The 18,264-nt window shown below is 61.5% G+C and overlaps 2 protein-coding genes across 5 annotated transcripts in view; one reads left to right on the top strand and one right to left on the bottom strand.

Annotated features, from left to right (window-relative positions):
* Positions 1 to 4,899, top strand: part of PISD (phosphatidylserine decarboxylase) — a 28,155-nt gene extending 23,256 nt beyond the window's left edge. For 2 of the 4 annotated variants that reach the window (XM_068989431.1, XM_068989432.1), the window contains exons 3-8: positions 453 to 618; positions 1,861 to 2,097; positions 2,249 to 2,387; positions 2,548 to 2,694; positions 3,167 to 3,327; positions 3,735 to 4,899. In XM_068989431.1, coding sequence (XP_068845532.1) covers positions 453 to 618; positions 1,861 to 2,097; positions 2,249 to 2,387; positions 2,548 to 2,694; positions 3,167 to 3,327; positions 3,735 to 3,959 — 1,075 coding nt within the window. In that variant the 3' untranslated portion in view covers positions 3,960 to 4,899. The remainder of the gene's footprint in view (positions 1 to 452; positions 619 to 1,860; positions 2,098 to 2,248; positions 2,388 to 2,547; positions 2,695 to 3,166; positions 3,328 to 3,734) is intronic. The other 2 variants (XM_068989429.1, XM_068989430.1) reach the window with 1 other exon arrangement.
* Positions 4,900 to 4,957: 58 nt separating this feature from the next.
* SFI1 (SFI1 centrin binding protein) overlaps positions 4,958 to 18,264 on the bottom strand; it is a 77,672-nt gene continuing 64,365 nt past the window's right edge. Inside the window, 18 exon segments of the mRNA XM_068989428.1 lie at positions 4,958 to 5,107; positions 5,176 to 5,287; positions 5,760 to 5,831; positions 5,872 to 5,878; positions 5,956 to 6,088; positions 7,020 to 7,206; positions 7,304 to 7,408; positions 7,912 to 8,174; positions 8,262 to 8,438; positions 8,527 to 8,601; positions 9,099 to 9,173; positions 9,624 to 9,784; positions 14,285 to 14,381; positions 15,482 to 15,584; positions 16,265 to 16,341; positions 16,704 to 16,799; positions 17,288 to 17,363; positions 18,054 to 18,232. Of these exon segments, the coding sequence (XP_068845529.1) occupies positions 5,003 to 5,107; positions 5,176 to 5,287; positions 5,760 to 5,831; positions 5,872 to 5,878; positions 5,956 to 6,088; positions 7,020 to 7,206; positions 7,304 to 7,408; positions 7,912 to 8,174; positions 8,262 to 8,438; positions 8,527 to 8,601; positions 9,099 to 9,173; positions 9,624 to 9,784; positions 14,285 to 14,381; positions 15,482 to 15,584; positions 16,265 to 16,341; positions 16,704 to 16,799; positions 17,288 to 17,363; positions 18,054 to 18,232 (2,100 nt within the window). The 3' untranslated portion in view covers positions 4,958 to 5,002.

Below are 18,264 nucleotides of genomic sequence, written 5' to 3'. Positions count from 1 at the left end.
TCTGCACCTGCGTGTGTATGTGTGATCTAACCAGGCCCGATCCCTTACCAGGTGAGGAAGTAAGAGGCCTGGTCCAGGGAGAGATTTACCCAGATCCTGTGCTGCCAGAGGCTTGGGGGCTCAGCCTAGCTCTCCTTGAAGCCCATGTGAACGGAGCCGGCCTCAGGCAGGTGGGGACCGCCCAGCGGGCGCTGTCTACACTGCCTCCTTGGTGCTCGGCCCCAAGGTCCGAGACAGGGCCCCTGCCAGGTTGAGAAGCTATTCTGAGCCGTCTCAGCTGACAGGCAGGTAGAGACTGGGAGGTGAGCGCCGACAGAGGCAGCCCAGCCCCCGACTGAGTGCGGTTGGTGTCACCGGCTCCACGGAGAGGCAGGCAAGCTCACCGAGGGCGGGAAGGGTGGGGCCCCTGGTCCCCTGCTGACCGCGGCCGTGCGCGGACGTGTGCCCTGCAGGTTGCACTTCCCTCAGCTGGCCCTGAGGCGGAGGCTGGGACAGCTGAGCTGCATGTCCAAACCTGCCCTGAAACTGCGCTCCTGGCCCCTGGCGGTCCTCTACTGCCTCCTGCCCCTCGGCGCCCTCAGGCCCCTCAGCCGGGTGGGATGGAGGCCCGTGAGCAGGGTAAGTGCGCGGGGGCTGCCGGCCCTGCCTCCCCACAGCAGGCCGGAGGGGGGGGCCCAGTTATCTGGGCAGAGGTGGTGCTGCGGGGCCTGAGCCCTTCAACAGATGCTGTTGGAAGGCGAGTTGGTAGAGGGGCTGGGCTGGTCGGTGGCCATGTGAGCGATGGACAGGTGACGGGAAAGGCCTGTCATTCACGGCCTGCTCTCTCTGCCTGCATTCCTGCCATGTCAGTGCTCTGTTTCTGGAAAGAACCCACATTGGGCATTCAGAAAAGGGTGTGTTTCATCTCCTGTGCCTCAGAAAAGAGCTTAGAGGTGATTTTGAGAAGAATCAAATTTCTGAACCCGAGAGGGCAGTTCATACACGCAAGAGCCTGTGTGCCCTCTTTGGGTAGGGAAGCCTTTGAGGACCCAGGAGCCCCCAGCAGGGCTGTGTGAGGGCCCTGGGCAGCCCAGTGGGTGTCGCCAGGCTTGGAAGCTGAGGGTACCTTTGGGGCACTACGCATTAGGCCTAGGGACGCAGGGCAGCCCTGGGCCACCCCCACACATAGGTATCGGCTGGGAGTGCTAAGAGCTGCTAACTCAGTGCCTCTTTAGAGGTGTTTAAAGTTGGGAGTGGAATTGCTTTTGCACCCTGGGGACTTGGTGTCTTGGCATCGTTCAGCAAGCAGCAGCCACCAGTTAAAGCAGGTCCCACAACAGCACCTCAGATTTAAGAGCTTGGGCTGGAGGGTCTGACTGAGGTGCAGTCCCCTCTCCTGGAGGAGCTTCGGGCAGGGACGGCTGTGTGGACTGTGAGGCCCTTGGAGTAGAGGTGTCAGTGCCCGGCACTTCTGCCCGAAAGCCCCTGTGCTCAGGGCAGGCTGAGCACGTGCACTTGGGGGTGTGGACGTGCCTGACCACCGAGAGCCGACTGCTCCTGTGCTGGTCTGGTACGCCCGCAGCACTGCCCACCGCAACCTGCGTGACCACATCCGACCCTTGTATGCCCGTCCCCATCCGAGAAACGGGGTGGGAACACTGCAGGAAACGGCTGACACCTGAGCTCTGTGAGTCACTGCGGAGGCCCCACCAGTACTGTGTGTAGAGACTTGGAAGCTCAGTCTGGTTCCTGGTGAGAGACCACCATGTCACAAAGCCCTCGAGGGTCCCAGCTGCTCGGGCCTCAGAGCTGGTCCCTGTGGGGGGGGTCCTGGGGCTGCGTGCACGGCGTGGCACACTCACCTGCCCTCGGGACCTGCAGGTGGCCTTGTACAAGTCGGTGCCAACGCGCTTGCTGTCGCGGGCCTGGGGCCGCCTCAACCAAGTGGAGCTGCCGCGCTGGCTGCGCCGGCCCGTCTACAGCCTGTACATCTGGACTTTCGGGGTGAACATGAAGGAGGCCGCTGTGGAGGACCTGCACTACTACCGCAACCTCAGCGAGTTCTTCCGGCGCAAGCTGAAGCCGCAGGCCCGGCCCGTGTGTGGCCTGCACAGTGTGGTGAGGCCCGACCCGCGACCCGCGACCCGCGACCCGCCTCCCGCCTCCCGCCGTGGTGCCTTTGGGCACTGCTTCCAGGCTGGACCCCCAGGGGGGCCTGGCCCTGTCCTCCACACCCCCCCCTGCAGCGAGCCTCTCCTGACCCTTCCAGATCAGCCCCTCAGATGGGAAGATCCTCACCTTCGGACAGGTGAAGAACTGTGAGGTGGAGCAGGTCAAGGGGGTCACCTACTCGCTGGAGTCGTTCCTGGGCCCCCGCACGCCCGCAGAGGACCTGCCCTTCCCCCCAGGTGGGTCCCGGCCCGTGGTGCTGGGTGCCAGCGGGTGGAGGGGTGGGGAGGGAGGGAGGCCCGTGGACAGGAGACCCTCTGCCCGCAACTCAGGCCTCCCTGGAGCCGGCGTCCGGGCGGCACAGAGGGCTCTGAGCAGCTGGCCCGCGTCTGCCCGCAGCCGTGCGCCACAGCGCCTTCAGGAGCCAGCTGGTCACGCGCGAGGGGAACGAGCTCTTCCACTGCGTCATCTACCTGGCCCCCGGGGACTACCACTGCTTCCACTCCCCCACCGACTGGACCGTCGCCCACAGGCGCCACTTCCCAGGTAGGCCGGGCCCGGCTGCCCCGGGGGCCTCGGACGGGCGCCTCGGCTGCTTCCTGCCGGAGGCCGTGGGCTCCAGAGTTGGAGGCGAAGCTGCGTGTGGGGGTGCAGGCTGGGGCCCAGCTGCCCCGCATCTGGAATGGCAGGCCGGCCGTGTGGGGTGCAGGCGGGGGCCCAGCTGCCCCGCATCTGGAATGGCAGGCCAGCCGTGTGGGGTGCAGGCGGGGGCCCAGCTGCCCCGCATCTGGAATGGCAGGCCGGCCGTGTGGGGTGCAGGCGGGGGCCCAGCTGCCCCGCATCTGGAATGGCAGGCCGGCCGTGTGGGGTGCAGGCGGGGGCCCAGCTGCCCCGCATCTGGAATGGCAGGCCGGCCGTGTGGGGTGCAGGCGGGGGCCCAGCTGCCCCGCATCTGGAGTGGCGGCCGGCCGTGTGGGGTGCAGGCGGGGGCCGGGGAGTACCAGTGTCTGACCCACAGGCTCCCTGATGTCCGTGAACCCCGGCATGGCCCGCTGGATCAAGGAGCTCTTCTGCCACAATGAGCGGGTGGTCCTGACTGGGGACTGGAAACACGGCTTCTTCTCGCTGACAGCCGTGGGGGCCACCAATGTGGGCTCCATCCGCATCTACTTCGACCGGGTAAGCAGGTCCCACTAGAGCTCAAGGGCTGGGCCATTCTGGGCTCCCTGCACCATCTCCCGTGCAGCCAGAGCTGCTGGGGCTGCGATTTCTAGGAAGACGGGTCCCCCACCCCGGTCTAGAGGCGGCTGCAGGGGGAGGGAATTAACACCCCTGCTTGGCACTTGCTTCTGCTGGAAGCCCAAGCGGAGCCTGGGTCCGGGTGCTGCTGGAGGGCAAGTGTGTGACGGGCACATGGGAACAGCCAGGTCCGGCTCCTCCAGTCCCTCCGGCCCCAGGTCACAGCAGATCAGGGGCTCCAGCTCAGCCCTGGCCCGTGGCCCGAGCTCCTGTCCCCACTTCCCTTCCCAAGCAGGGTGGGGGACAGGCTGTGTCCACGGCCCACATGCTCTGTCCCCGCCTCCCAGGACCTGCACACGAACAGCCCCCAGTACAGCAAAGGCTCCTACAATGACTTCAGCTTCGTGACGCACGCCAACAAGGAGGGCATTCGCATGCACAAGGGCGAGCACCTGGGCGAGTTCAACCTAGGCTCCACCATTGTGCTCATCTTCGAGGCCCCCAAGGACTTCAACTTCAGGCTGCAGGCAGGACAGAAGATCCGATTCGGGGAGGCTCTGGGCTCCCTCTGAGCCTCCTGCATGGCTGCGGCTGCTGAGGGTCTTTTCAAGGGGACCTCTGAGGCTGTCTAGGGAGGGGACCGCAGGGTCTGACCAGGCAGGACCTGGGTGACTTCCGTCCCTGCTTCCAGGGTGCAGACAAGGTCGTCAGAGCCCATCATGCCCTACACCGCTGTCCCCGCCCCCCCAAGAGAAAGCCTGGGCCAGGGTGATGGGGTCCCTCTTGGAGACTTTTTAACGTCTCGGAAAAACTGGCTCTTTTACCTCCCGGCCGAGCATTCGGTTGGTCCCAATTTCCGTTCTGAGATAAGCGGTAGTTAAGGTACCTTCTTGCTGCTCGTCTTGTCACTGCTTTCTGGCCTCCGCCTCTGCTTCCCCTGCACAGGGTGAGGTGCCTCCTGGCACTGACTGTGGGCCCCACACCGGGGCCGGTACTGCAGCTGCTTTCTGTCCCCGAGTTTGCTCCACCTTGCTTGTTGGGAAAGGCTGCCTTCTCTCTTTGCACTTGAGACTGAACACGTCACCTGCCAAGACTCTGCCATCAGCTTCCAAGGGTGGCCTCTAGTGGCTCAGTGCTTTGCAGACCCTGGCGAGTGACCTTCTGGAGCTGGTAGGACCCATATCGACCCCCTGCATGGTGGCCCAGCTGGGACCAGGGCGAGCTTGTGTCCCCTCCCTACATCCAGGCCTGTGTAAATGCGCAGAAGTTGCTGCTGTTGATCAGGGGCTTACACTGGAAACAAACGAGCCTTGTTGATGTCTTTGGTGTGTGACAGAGGGGGCTGTCAGTGCCTAGAAAACCTGTCCCCAAGTAACAGATACTAACAGGTACGAGGTCCTGAGGGGGGCAGGGGGAGGGCCAAGTTTCATGTTTCCTGGGGATGCTGTGAATTTCTCCTGCAGGAGAAGCCATTTGAACTTTTTCAACTGTATCAGTAGCACAGTATTTTTGTATGAAAAGTGGGAGACTTCTGAACAGTGATTCATTTAATTGCAACATTTTGAAATAAACTAAAGAACATTGCTGCTCTGCATTCTGTTCCTGGACGTGGTGACTAGCACAGAGCCCGCCGCAGGGCCTGGACCCGAGCGATGCAGGTGTGGACGGGCTGGCGCCGGGCCTGCAGCTCGTGGGCCAGCTGCTGGATCTGCACCTCCACCTGGGGGGACGGGGGGCCAGCTGAGAGGAAGCCCAGCCCAGGAGCCGTCCCCGCCGCCCGCGCCTCACCTTCCGCAGCTCCTCCTGAACCTGCTGCTCAGCTTCCTGGTCCTCAGCCCGGGGCTCCTCCCTGCTCAGCTCTAGCCACCGCCTCAGGCTGTGCGCTTGCCGCTGGCAGGACCTGCGGGCGTAAGGCAACTGCTGCCTGGCTTTGCCCAGGCAGAGCCTGGGGACAAGCACACCCGCTTCTGCCGTGGGCGGAGGCAAAGAGGCTCTCCAACCATCCTCAGCCTGTGCAGAGCAGGCCTTGGGGGACCCAAGCCCTTCCCTCCAGTCAAGGCTGCTGCCCATGTGGAGGCCCCTGGGCGTGGGCGAGGCTGGCCGTGGACCCAGAGGGCACACGCAGGGCACCATCCCGCATGAGTGACAACACACCAGGCAGACCACTGGCTTCCAGGGGCACAGATGGGTGTAAAGTTCTGCTCAGCTCCTCCTGAGCATTACGCCCTCAGGTCCCTGAAGGTGAGACCACCCTGGACCTAATCGAGCCGGACTGAGCGGGGAGCTGCTCTGCCTGCCTGTGGGGCTGTCCCCGGGGACACAGCGCCCCAGTTGGTCCCCTTGGTGGGGCGGCACGAGTGCCGTGGTCTCACCTGAGGTTCTGTCTCGTGGTCTGGTAGTCCTGCAGCTGCTGCCGGATGCCCTCAAGCTCAGCCTCCACGTCGCTGTGGCCAGTGCCCACAGGGGAACAGGCTTGATTTCGGCCAGCTTCCTGGCTCAGTCCAGGATGAGCCGAGCTGCCGGGAGGGGCGCCCCCTCTCAAGGCACTGACAGGCCCGCGGTAAACACCTGCAGGGTCAGAGCCAGGCCCAGGCCTGGTGCCTTTGAAGTCCCCAGGAAGGAGCAGGCGGGGGCTGGGGACACCGGCCAGGGACGGAGGGACCTGGGACGGAAGCCCAGGCGTCACCGGCTGGGCTGATAGCTGTAAAGGAGAGGTGAACACTGACCAGGGAAGTGGGCGGAAGGTGGGGAGCCGGGGTTCCCTGCGCCTGCTGGGGCCAGCTCACCCGGCCTTGCCCTCTTCTACACCCAACCCCGCCAGAGGGCCCCCACCACTGGAGCAGCTGCTGCCAGCTGTACCAAGCTTTCACCCCTTCCCTGAGAAAGGTGCTCCAGTCCCCCTCCCACCCTCCCTCCACCCACACGCGCCTCCGCACGTCCCCGACTCCTTGACTCTCATTTCACGTCACAGGCCCGAGTCGCAACCCCTCCTCCCTGTCACCCCTTCGGTTCTCAGGGGGTTACCTCCAACCTGTGCTGCGAACTGTCAACTTTGATCTGCAGCCCTGACCTTGTACCTGGAGGCCAGGCTCCATCTGTTGCTTTATCTCAAACCTGACAGGTTCAGGACTCACTCCTCATGCGTCACCTGGGTCCCCAGCCATGTCTTCCCTCTCGCAGTAAAAGAACTCATTATTCCCCTGGTTGTTCAGGCTGGAAACCCAGGCACCATCCTGGACTCCTTCCCTTCCTCTCACCAAACCCATCAGCGCGAGCCCTGCCTGCCCTTCCTCCCACGGCGTCCACGCGCCGCGTCCCAGCCACAGCACCTTCTGCTGGACCCGCGTCCACAGCCTCGTGCACCTAAAGTCCAGCTTCTCCCTGGGGCCTGCATGGCCCTCCCTGGTCCACAGCTTCTGCCTCTGTCTGCGTGTGGGGTGTCCTTTGGTCTCCACCTCCGTGTAAGTGTCACGAGCAGGGGCCTCGGGGGCCGCTCCCTGCCGTGCCCCCAGGACAGTGGCCCCTACACTGGGTGCGTCTCCCGAGGCAGTGAGCACAGCTTTGGCTACGGCACCGAGTGTGCGAGAAAGCAGCAGCAAAGGCCAGGCCAGAACAGGCCCCGGGTGTCTTACCCAAACGGGTACTTGGGCCCCACGTGGTGCAAAGGAGGACGGGGGCAGCAGCTCTGGGCTGGGGTGCGCCGTGGGCGGCGGCTTCAGGCCAGAGGCGCGTGGCAGGGGGCTGCTTGGGTCCAGCGCTGACCAGGTGGGGCCCACTGGCTGGACCTGGTGTAGGCCGCACTCCCACAGGGTCTGGGACCTGAGTGGGGGAGCGGGAGGAGCCAGTCAGGCCATGCCCCCAGAGGAGCGGGAAGGAGGGGGGCCAGACCCCAAGGCCCCAGGACTGCAGCACCTACCCCTGCCTGCTGAGGGCGCCGCACCCCAGGGGCGCCCGGCTCTGCAAGGCCTCCGCCAGGAAGCTTGGGCGTCGCGGCTGCTTCCGTGCCCAACGGGCAGCATTGCTGGGAAGAGACAGGCTGTTTCTCCAGGCTGCCCAGGGCCTGGGACTTTGTGGGTGCAGTCATCCAGCCTGACCCCTGAAATCCCTCGGGGAGACTGGAGGCTGGGTGAGCAAGGCCCTCGCCCCAGCTGCCTTCCTGGACGAGCAACTCCAGGAGCCTGCTGCCCGCGGGTGCCCCACTCACGTGTCTCCCAGGAGCCAGGCACAGGCTGCAGCAACGCAGCGTGCGGGGCCGGCGTGTCCCAGAGGGCACCCGTCTCCCAGCTGTGACAGGAGGAGTGGGGAGACCACCAGGTCTGGTGCGGAGGGGCTGCCCGGGGCCCATCTGGGAGGAATAGCGGCTGAGCCCCGGTTAGGGCCCCACAGAAGCAGGGGCAGGATTCTGCTGCACGGGGGGTTCCCAGTGGCTTGGCCGTGACCCCAGAGCCCAGTGTCCTTCCCATACTGTCCAAGCTCTGCCCCGGGAGGAGGCGAGCAGGAGGAGGTGAGGGATGGGCTACTCACAGCTCCAGGAGCTGGGGGTCCCCAGGGGCTGATGCCAGGCCGTCCAAGGCTCCCCAAAGCCCATGAGGAGCTGGTGGCCTCTTAGTCTCCAGCGGGGCATCGCCAGCCCCGGCAGCAACGTGGCTAGGAAGCGGACGCTCAAACGTCACTCTTCTGCTGGGTTCAGTGGACACAGGGGACTGCGGCTCCCTACCCCGGCCCAGCACCTTCTGTTTCCAGAGCGTGGCACAGCGACGCACTGCGCGGTGGAGACTGTGGGCCGCCTGCAACCAGCCTCCAGTCAGGCGGTGCTGTGCCCGCCCGTGCCCCACGGGGCTGGGGGTGGGGCGGTGGGGACAGCCCAGACCCACCTGCACCTGCTGCTGGGCGTGCAGCTGCTGCCGGAAGGCCTTCGTGCCAGCTGCAAAACGCAGGAGGCGCTCAACGCCCTCCCTGAGGAGCTGCAGGTGGTAGACCTGCGCCGCCTGCTCCTCCCGCGCTTTCTTCCTCCTCGTCTCCTGCACGAGGCCCCGCCAGGCGGCCCAGGCCTCCAGGGAGAGGAGAGGTGAGGCCCAGCCTCCTGCTGAGGCCCCCTCCCACCGGCTGTGGCCTCTGCTGGAACGGGGAGCCCGTTACCTTCGCCTGCAGGGAGAAGGCCCAGAACCACAGGGCCCGCGCCGTGTGCTGCCGCTCGTGCCTCCTGTCCAGCAGCTACGGGCCAGAAAGGCAGTGTCCCCTTCAGGGAGACCCCCTCACGCGGCCCGTTACCCTCAGATCCCTTTCCAGCTGGGTCCGGCCCTGCCTGCCCTGAGGCTGGGCATCGAGGAAGCTGCCTGGGAAAGAATGTCCAGGAGCTCTGGGGTCAGGAGCAGGGGGCAGGACTCCGGACTCTGGGGAGGAAACGGACGGGACCCCTGAAGGGCCAGCGGGCGGGACACAGGACGCAGTCTGCCTGGTGTCTCAGCAAAGCCTCAGTGAAGACCTAACGTGCGTTTCCTATCAATTTCTACACGTTACCCTGACATCTTTTCAACAGGACACTGCAGGAAGGGACTTGGCCTTCGACAGGTTCCCAGGGAAGGAAGCTGGCAGTGCTGGGCAGTGGCTGGCGGGGCTGGGGGAGCCCCGGGAAGAGGGTGAAACCAACACGAACTGGAGCGGGCCTGTGAGGGAGCAGGACTGGGAGGGGGCTTCTCCAGGACGCGCACCTGTCGTCTCCACTGGTGGAAGCAAGCCCGGCTGAGCATCTGGGCCAGGAGTCGGGCGGCCTGCCTCTGCTGCAGCTGGGGAGAGAGCACGCAGTGGGCTGTGGGCCGTGTGCTTGGGGCCGGCAGGTGCCCACACCCAGAGCCCCCGAGGGCAGCGTGGATTCCAGGCCCACTGGCACCTCCTCCCACCAGCAGGAGTCGTCCTGGATGAAGCCAAGGGCCTCCTGCACAGACGGGGTGTCCAGATGGCTCTGCAGCTCACCCAGCGCCAACAGGCATGGTTCAGATTGAACGGGTTCTCTGCCGAGCCACTGTCCACCTGGGGGACAGGCTCCCGAGGCTGCTTCCCCAGCCTTCACTCACCAACCAGAAAGGCAGCTTTGCACCCACAGGACCCCAGCCACTACCATCCACACTGGCTGCTTCGGAGTGCTTCAGGAAAGACCTTTCCTCGCCGGAACGCGGTCTCCTGGCCCAGACAGCCCAGCCGCATTGGGGAGCTTGTGGAGCTGCCCCTCGCCTCACCCTCTTCCTGACGCAGCCCTGATGGTGCACCTTCCACCGGGCCAGGGCCTCCTGCAGCAGCTTCCGGCAGTAATGCCGCACTGCCCGCTCCATCTGCAGCCTCTGCTGGGCAGCCCTCCGGCTTCGGTCCCGCCAGCACCGAAACCAGGTCCTGAGACGGCCTGAGACAGGTCGGAGTCAGTCAGCTCTTGTGGAGGACGCACGTGGACCACTAGGGCTGTGCGTGCTAAGTCCTTCAGTCATGTCTGACTCTGCAACCCCATGGACTGTGGCCCGCCAGGCTCCTCTGTCCATGGGATTCTCAGGCAAGAAGACTGGAGTGGGTTTCCAAGCCCTCCTCCAGGAGTTCTTCCCAACCCAGGGACCAAACCTGTGCCTCTTGTCTCCAGCTCTGGCAGGCTCTTTACCACTAGCCCCCTGGGAAGCCCTCACGGACCAGTAGGCAACAGGGAAATTTAGAGGGTGGAGAACCTGGGCATGTGGACGTGTCCTCTGAGGACAGCTCCAGCCACCTTCAGAGGCTGCGCACACCCTGACAGGAGCCAGGTCTGTTGATCGCCGGGGCCCCCACCCCACCCCCGAGTCATAAGCCTGTGCACAGCAGCCGCAGGTGCGCCAAGACCCCCCAGAGCCGCCTGCGAGCAGCTGCTGGGCTTGCGGCAACGGGAGGCAACCGAGGCTCAGCGGCCCAGGCAGCCCGAGCCAGGCAAGGGAGAAGCCCAGCCCTGCTGAGCGCGTCCTCTGACGGCCGGGCTCCGCAAGCAGGGGGGTCGGGGCCGCACCCTGCGTGTCTGTCACGACGCTCGAGGGAGCAAGCACTCTGCTCTGGTGATGCTTTCCCTTTTGGACTTTTTCCTTTTCTTCAGCCTGGAGCTGTCGCACTAAGCGCTGCTGTTCCCCGGGTCCTGCTTTACACACGGATGTGTGAGCCTCACTGGACCCCCGGGACCACCTCCAGGGCAGGTCCTACTGTTCCCACCCTCAGCCAACACACCGAGGCTGAGAGGAGGCCCTGCCCGAGTCACACAGGCACTGACGAGCACGAGTCCCCACGACCCCTCGGCCCTGCTGCGTCCTCCCGCAGTCCCAGCCGAGCCGGGGACCACCAAGGTGTGCCTGAGACTCAGAAGCTCACTTATGCCAAGAAACAGCCCCACGGGTACGGCCTGCGCATGGGCTGTGTGCTGAGAACACGGCACGTCGTCAACAGCCCCCAGCAACCTGCACCAGCCCTAATGGACACAAGCCGAGGGCCAGCCACGCGCCACCCATCTGAGGAAAGATGCTGCCGGAAGGCCCGCGGGGGAAGCAGCTTCAGCTGTGCCGGTCACCTTCCCCCCGCGGCCGCCTGACTCACACAGTGCCGTGCAGCACGGGTGCCAGAGCTCCGTCCCAGCAGAGAGCGGGGGTGGGCTGAGCACGTTGTATCTTTCCTGGGAATGACTAGAAACATTTAGCTTTGGTTTCTGGGGTGAGGAGCAGTCTGAGGTCACAGAGGAGCATGCTGGACCCTGAGATTCCATCCAGGAGAGCACAGATCTGTGTTCATTGACACAAGAACCAGTCAGAACCAAACCTGAGTGGATTAGCTTTTGTTTGGGAGCAAATGCTATTAAGCCAATTTAACAACTTAATCCACTTTCTCTATGGTCCAGTTTAAACCATTTCTCATTCGTTCTAACCAGCAGCTGTCTCCTCAGAGTGTCAGATATGCCCCTGCAGACCCAAGGGCCCCTGTTTCACATCTCTCTCCAGCAGCGGTCCCCCCAGGCCACTGGAACAGCAGGTCATGGGACTGCCTGGGGCCAGCTGGACAGTCCCCGCTCCCCAAGCAGACAAGGAAGCAGGACCCTGACAGGGTGGGCCCGACCTGACAAGCAGCTGTCACGGGCAGAACGTCCCCATCAAACTGCCTCCAAGGCCCCACTCCAGCTCCAGGCCTCTACTTCTCTGTAGATCTCAAGCCTGGGCTTTCGTTAATGGCAGTCGGATGGGAAGAGGGCGTGAAGATGCACTGGAACGCACAGTTCACGCCTCCCACGGCCACATCCACCCCAGAACCTGAGCTAACGGTGTGTGGAGCAACCGATGTCTGGAGTGGGGTGCGCCCTTAACCCAGTTACGACTGGTCTCCTAAGAAGAGACACAGGTACACAGACACGTGTGATGACGTGAGGAATGATAAGGCCGGAGTGACCTCATGTCTACAGCCTGCGGTGCAGCAAGGGTGGCCGGGAGCCGCCAGAAGCCAGCTGAGGCAGGGGAGAGGACCCCCCTGCCCGCCACCGCAAAGCCTTCGGAGGGAGCACGGCCCTGCCAGCACCTTGAGCTTAATCCTCACAGGCCTCTCTTCAGCTTCCACACTTGCCAAGAGAACGTACTGGTCACAACAAACACCCGCTTCCAACAACGTAAGAGACGGCTCCACGTGGGCCTCACCAGGTGGTCAACACCGAAATCAGACTGATTATATTCTTTGCAGTCAAAGATGGAGAAGCTCTATACAGTCAGCAAGAACAGACCAGGAGCTGACTGTGGCTCAGATCATGACCTAGCTCCTTATTGCCAAATTCAGACTTAAATTGAAGAAAAGTAGGGAAAACCACTAGACCATTCAGGTATGACCTAAATCAAACCCCTTACGATTATACAGTGGAAGTGAGAGATTCAAGGGATCAGATCTGACAGACAGAGTGCCTGAAGAACTATGGACAGAGGTTCGTGACACTGTACAGGAGACAGGGATCAAGACCATCCCCAAGAAAAAGGAATGCAGAAGGCAAAACGGCTGTCCAAGGAGGCCTCACAAATAGCTGAGAAAAGAAGAGAAGCAGAAGGCAAAGGAGAAAAGGAAAAATACACATCTGAAAGCAGAGTTCCAAAGAACAGCAAGGAGAGATAAGAAAGCCTTCCTCAGTGATCAAGGCAAAGAAACAGAGGAAAACAACAGAATGGGAAAGACTAGAGATCTCTTCAAGAAAATTAGAGATACCAAGGGAACATTTCATGCAAAGATAGGCTCAATAAAGGACAGAAATGGCATGGACCTAACAGAAGCAGAAGATATTAAGGTGGCAAGAATACACAGAAGAACTACACCAAAAAAATGACCCAGATAACCACGATGGTATGATCACTCATCTAGAACCAGACGTCCTGGAATGTGAAGTCAAGTGGGCCTTAGGAAGCATCACTATGAACAAAGCTAGTGGAGGTGACAGAATTCCAGCTGAGTTATTTCAAATCCTAAAGGATGATGCTGTTGAAGTGCTGCACTCAATATGCCAGCAAATTTAGAAAACTCAGCAGTGACGACAGGACTGGAAAAGGTCAGTTTTCATTCCAGTCCCAAAGAAGGACAATGCCAAAGAATGTTCAAACTACTGCACAATTGCACTCATTTCACATGCTAGCAAAGTAATGCTCAAAATTCTCCAAGCTAGGCTTCAGCAATACGTGAACTGAGAACTTCCAGATGTTCAAGCTGGATTTAGAAAAGGCAGAGAAACGAGAGATCAAATTGCCAACATCCGCTGGATCATAGAAAAAGCAAGAGAATTCCAGAAAAACACCTACTTCTGCTTCACTGACTCTGCTAAAACCTTTTATTGTGCGGATCACAACAAACTGTGGAAAACTCTTAAAGAGATAGGAATACCAGATCACCTTACCTGCCTTCTGTGAAACCTGTTTACAGGTCAAGAAGCAACAGTTAGAACCAGACATGGAACAATGGACTGGTTCAAAATTGGGAAAGGAGTACATTAAGTGTGTATATTGTCACCTGCTTTTTAACTTATATGCAGAGTACATGATGAGAAATGCCACGCTGGATGAAGCACAAGCTGGAATCAAGATTGCCAGGAGAAATATCAATAACTTCACATATGCAGATGACACCACTCTTATGGCAGAAACCCAAGAGGAACTAAAGAGACTCTTGATGAAGGTGAAAGAGAGTGAAAAAACTGGCTTAAAACTCAATATTCAAAAAAAGATCATGGTATCCACAACCATCATTTCATGGCAAATAGATGGGGAAACAGTGGAAAACAGCGACAGACTTTATTTTCTTCGGCTCCAAAATCACTGCGGATGGTGACTGCAGCCATGAAATTAAAAGACGCTTGCTCCTTGGAAGAAATGCTACGACACACCTAGACCATGTGTTAAAAAGTAGAGACATCACTTTGCCAACAAAGGTCCGTCTAGTCAAAGCTATGGTTTTTCCAGGAGTCATGTATGGATGTGAAGAGTCTGACCATAAGGAAGGCTGAGCACCAAAGAATTGATGCTTTTGAACTGTGGTGTTGGAAAAGACTCTTGAGAGTCCCTTGGAATGCAGAGATCAAACCAGTCACTCCTAAAGGAAATCAACCCTGAATATTCATTGGAAGGACTGATGCTGAAACTAAAGCTTTAATACTTTGGTCACCTGTTGAAAAGAGCCAACTTATCAGAAAAGGCTGGGAAAGATTGAAGGCAGGAGAAGGGGATGACAGAGAATAAGATGGTTGGATGGCCTCAACGACTCAATGACCATGAGTTTGAGCAAGCTCTGGGAGACAGTGAAGGACAGGGAAGCCTGGCGTGCTGCGGTCCACGGGGTCACAAAGAGTCAGACATGACTGAACAACCACCATCTAGCGGGCCCCACTTACCTCTGCGCAGCACCAGCTGGGCCTCCCTGACAGCCCCATCCGCCTGCTCTCGGAAATACACCTGCACAGACACTGCCTCTCGCCACTCAAGCAGGACCTGAGGGGCAGAAGCACAAGAGTGTGGCCACAGCACGTCCCCACTTCCTGGGGTCACCCCGGCTCTGCGGGTGGCTTCCCATGGAGTGAACGGCATTCATGTGGGCTCCAGGAAGTGCCCGCCGTCCATACAGACCCAGGCCACCATGCCCAGGCCCCTCGCAAGAAGCCCTGTATCCCAGGCGATGGGCCCAGAGGAGCTGAACTTCACACAGTGCCGTGCAGACGTCAAGTCTCACTCGGGCTCTCATCCTATTTGTTAAGTGGACGCTTCATGTCACGTACGCTTTCATACGTGAGGCAGACGTGAAGTCACAGAAACAGGACAGAGGGTGCCTGCCGCCTGCTCCCCACACAGTCACTAACTCCACTCCCCAGAGGCCTCCTCCTTTCCGAGCCTCGACCGTCCTTCCAGAGCAGGGCGCTCACGCCGGCCTGTGAACCTCCCTGAGAGCAGACCGGACACTGACCACGTGGAACTGCTGCTCGTCCACGGAGGCCCCAGAGCTGCCAGGACCAGCCCCGGGCTCCCAGCAAACTGCCTTCTCCCGAAACGCCCCCGAGTCAAGGGCCACCTCCATCACGGTACGTGCGTCCTGTCACATGACGTGACTTGTTTCCACAGCCATGTAGCCCCGCCCGCCCGTGGAGCCAGGGCACACCAATTCCTGCCAACTGTGGCCAATGACCTCACATTCCCGGATGCTCTACGGAAAGCCCCCGAGGCCGTGAATCCCAGAAGGCCGAAGAGCAGCAGGGGTCAGGGAGGCCTCCCCGCTGCACATCCGTGCTGACACGAGGAGACGGAGGTGTGGTGTCCCAAGGGAAAGTTCCACGTGTGTGGGAAACCCTGGTTCTAGGGAGAGCTGGTTCACAGTCACTATACGCCCTGCCTTTGTTTTACGGATGTTAGTTCAGAATTCAGGAAAAGCAGCGAGTAAACAAGCCCGCCTGCCGGCCCAGCTGTGTGTGTGCAGAAGGGCGCTGTCTCTTGTTCTGCGCTCCTCCTTCCATTCACGCCTCTGGAGGCACTTCCAGGCCGCCCCCTCGCAGGAACACGGCCCCAGCCCCCCAGGCGACCAGCTGGCCCCCAGGGCTCACCTTGGAGCACAGAGTCCTTCTGTAGTGAGCTGCCGCCCGGGACGTCTTTTTCATTTCGTCCGCTTGGGCCACAGTGTTCTCTCTCCAGCGATGTAACACACGCCTGTGGGCACACGTGGGGACAGGGTGACCTGGGGGTGGATAGTGCGAGGCTCTTCTGCTCGGTCGTGAATTGAGGTCTCCCCACACCCAAGCGTGTCTGTCGCACGGACGATTCACGTTGACTGCACACCCCGCACACGGCTGAGCGGTGCCGTGGGTGCACCACGGGCACCATGGCCTTGTGCATTGAGGCGCCACGGGGAACACAGGGCTGCAATCCGGTGACAGCGACAGAGGCGCTGCACCCGTGGTGAGAGAGGTGCAGCCGGGAGGAAGGAGGAGGCAGCCTGCAACATCAGGTGCTGAACAGACCGAGGCGGGGAGGAAAACAGCGGAGCCGAGGGGCGCGAGGTGCAGACACTCCCAGAGGCTAGAGAGAGGCCTAGAGCAGGGGGTGGGGGAGGGCGCCTCCCGCAGGTCTGAACGGGGCAGAGAAAGGTGCTCAGATGAACAAGACACGCGGGAGATGGCGCAGGTGCCTCCCAGAGGCCCTGCTCAGCACACAGCACGGGTTCAAGACACATGAGGCCCCAGTGAACAGCACCAGTGTTGGAAACACCGAAGCCTCGCTCTCAGCAGCAGGGGCATGACTGCCAGACCCTGGTCATAGTCCTCCCAACCTGCCGGGGTCTGCAGCCTGCTCCCTGGTCCCTGGGCTGTGCTGGGGACGCGCGGACTTACCGCAGCAGCCGCCTCTTGTGCCGGCTCTCCCTGGCAGCTGCCTCCTGCAGCACGCTCCGCACCTGGCTCTGATACACCTGCAGGTGAGCAGGAGACTGGAGGACCCGGGCCGCAGTGCCTCCTGCCCTGGGGCAGCCGTAGGGGTGCAGGGCCTGTGCCGCCCAGAGCAGGCAGCACAGAGGGTGGGGGGAGGCCAGGAGCCCACCCAGCAACAGGGAGAGGACCAGCTATGCTCACCTGGTGAGTCCAGCCCCCAGGCCGCCGGGGAAGGACGGGGAACTAGCTCAGGGGTGTAAGACCCACTGGCCAGGGCACTTGCTCTGAGTCTCATGGAATTACTACCTCGGGAGGGGCGGGAGAAAAAAGGAAGGGGAACCAAGCCTCCGGAATCGCCCTCCCTGCCAGCCGAGGAGGTCTGGGGGACCGCGGCGTCGCGTACCCCCCAGGTCTGCAGCACCCTGTGCAGCAAGCTGTGCTGGTGGTGCAGGTCGGCTCGCGCCAGCTTCTGCCACTCGGCACTGCGCAGGGCCCGGCGCTGCGGAGAGGAGAGAGCCGGCCGCCGCAGGCCCAGGGCTGAGCGGGGCTCAGCCGTGCCTCGGTTTCCCTCTTAGCTTGGGGGAGCTCGAGTAAAGTGGTTATTAACCCCAAGCCCAGCATCCTCCTCTGTAAACAAGCAGTTCTTGGAGGGCCATGAGGATGACATGGGGCAAACGCCTCCTGTGGGTCAGTGTGAACATTTTTCACCCTGAAGAGGACGTCTGTGAACCATTAGACCAGGAACTTTAGACTCAGAGTGTCCAGGAGGGACAGTCTGGCACCTAACACAATGGAGACCTATGAGCCAGTCATCTCACAAGACCAGCTGGGCACTCGCCCCACCTGCCACCTGGCCTCCCGCACACACTCAGGGGAAGGTGGTTTCCGCGGGACCATGGAGGAGACCCTGTGTTCGCCCTGGCTCACCCCGACGAGGCTCCACCCAGCCACAGCCCCAGGCAGGCAGTGTCCATGCCAAGGCCTCACCTCCTGCCACCTGGTCCAGGCCCAGCGCAGAAGCCATGCCACGTGGAATCGTGCAGCCCGCACACTGCCCATCCTCCTGCAGGGAGACAGCTGGCGCTCAGCCCAGACCCTGCAAAGGCCCTCTCGAGGGGCACCCCACTGCAGCTGGGACCCTGCCCAGGGGGTCTTAAACATGCAGGGGAATCAAGACCCTTTGGGAACAGCTGCCAGAGGATTTGGGCGTTCCACTCAGAACAGCACTCATGCAGCCCAATTTTTGTGGACAAATTCACAGGGCTCTGTGTTCATGTGGGAACAGGTAACCAAGGAGGACGTTCAGCATGGCCAGAGTTCGAGAGGTGAGAGACCCTTGAAGCACAAAGCGGATCAAGAGAGAACCCAGGGCAGGACGACGCCTGCAGGGCACACGGGGTTGTCCGCCCTGGTCCCTGACTCCGGGGTGTGGTGAAACCACCACAGCCTGCCCCAGCCACGGGTGCTTCAAGTGGCCCCAGTCAGTGAGCAGGATGGAGCTGATGGGCAGGACCTCAGGTCCATAGGCCCTGCTGACCAGCCAAGGTCCTGAGCCCAGAGATCCATGAGCGCCCCAGGGCCTCTCACTGCAGCCCCGGCTTTGCTTAGACTGTTTCAAGTTGAATTTCTGAATCCAGGCTGACACGACCACCCCCCACCCTCTACCCACAGACGCTCAGAGCTAACAGTCTGCCACTACAGTCAAAGCTGCCCTGAGCCGGGAAGGGTTTCCGAGGCATGAGTGGCCACTCACTCTGTTCTGAGCCCTCGGGCGCCCTCCCTCCAGACACAGAAGGCCCTCCTGAGCAGCCCGAGGTGGCGGTGGGCACAGGCCAGGGCATGCTGCTGCTGCTCCAGGCGGTGTGCCGCTTCCTGCTGGCGCCACGTGGACCACGACTGCTGCAGAAGGTGCCGCTCTGCGTGGAGCACGGCCTGCGGCAGGAGAGATTGGAAGGGTCACAGAG

The sequence above is a fragment of the Capricornis sumatraensis genome, chromosome 17 (genome assembly GCF_032405125.1).
Source record: "Capricornis sumatraensis isolate serow.1 chromosome 17, serow.2, whole genome shotgun sequence".
Classification (NCBI taxonomy): domain Eukaryota; kingdom Metazoa; phylum Chordata; class Mammalia; order Artiodactyla; family Bovidae; genus Capricornis; species Capricornis sumatraensis.
The sequence above is the reverse complement of the archived record's forward strand: the minus strand, read 5'-3'. Positions and strand labels throughout refer to the sequence as shown.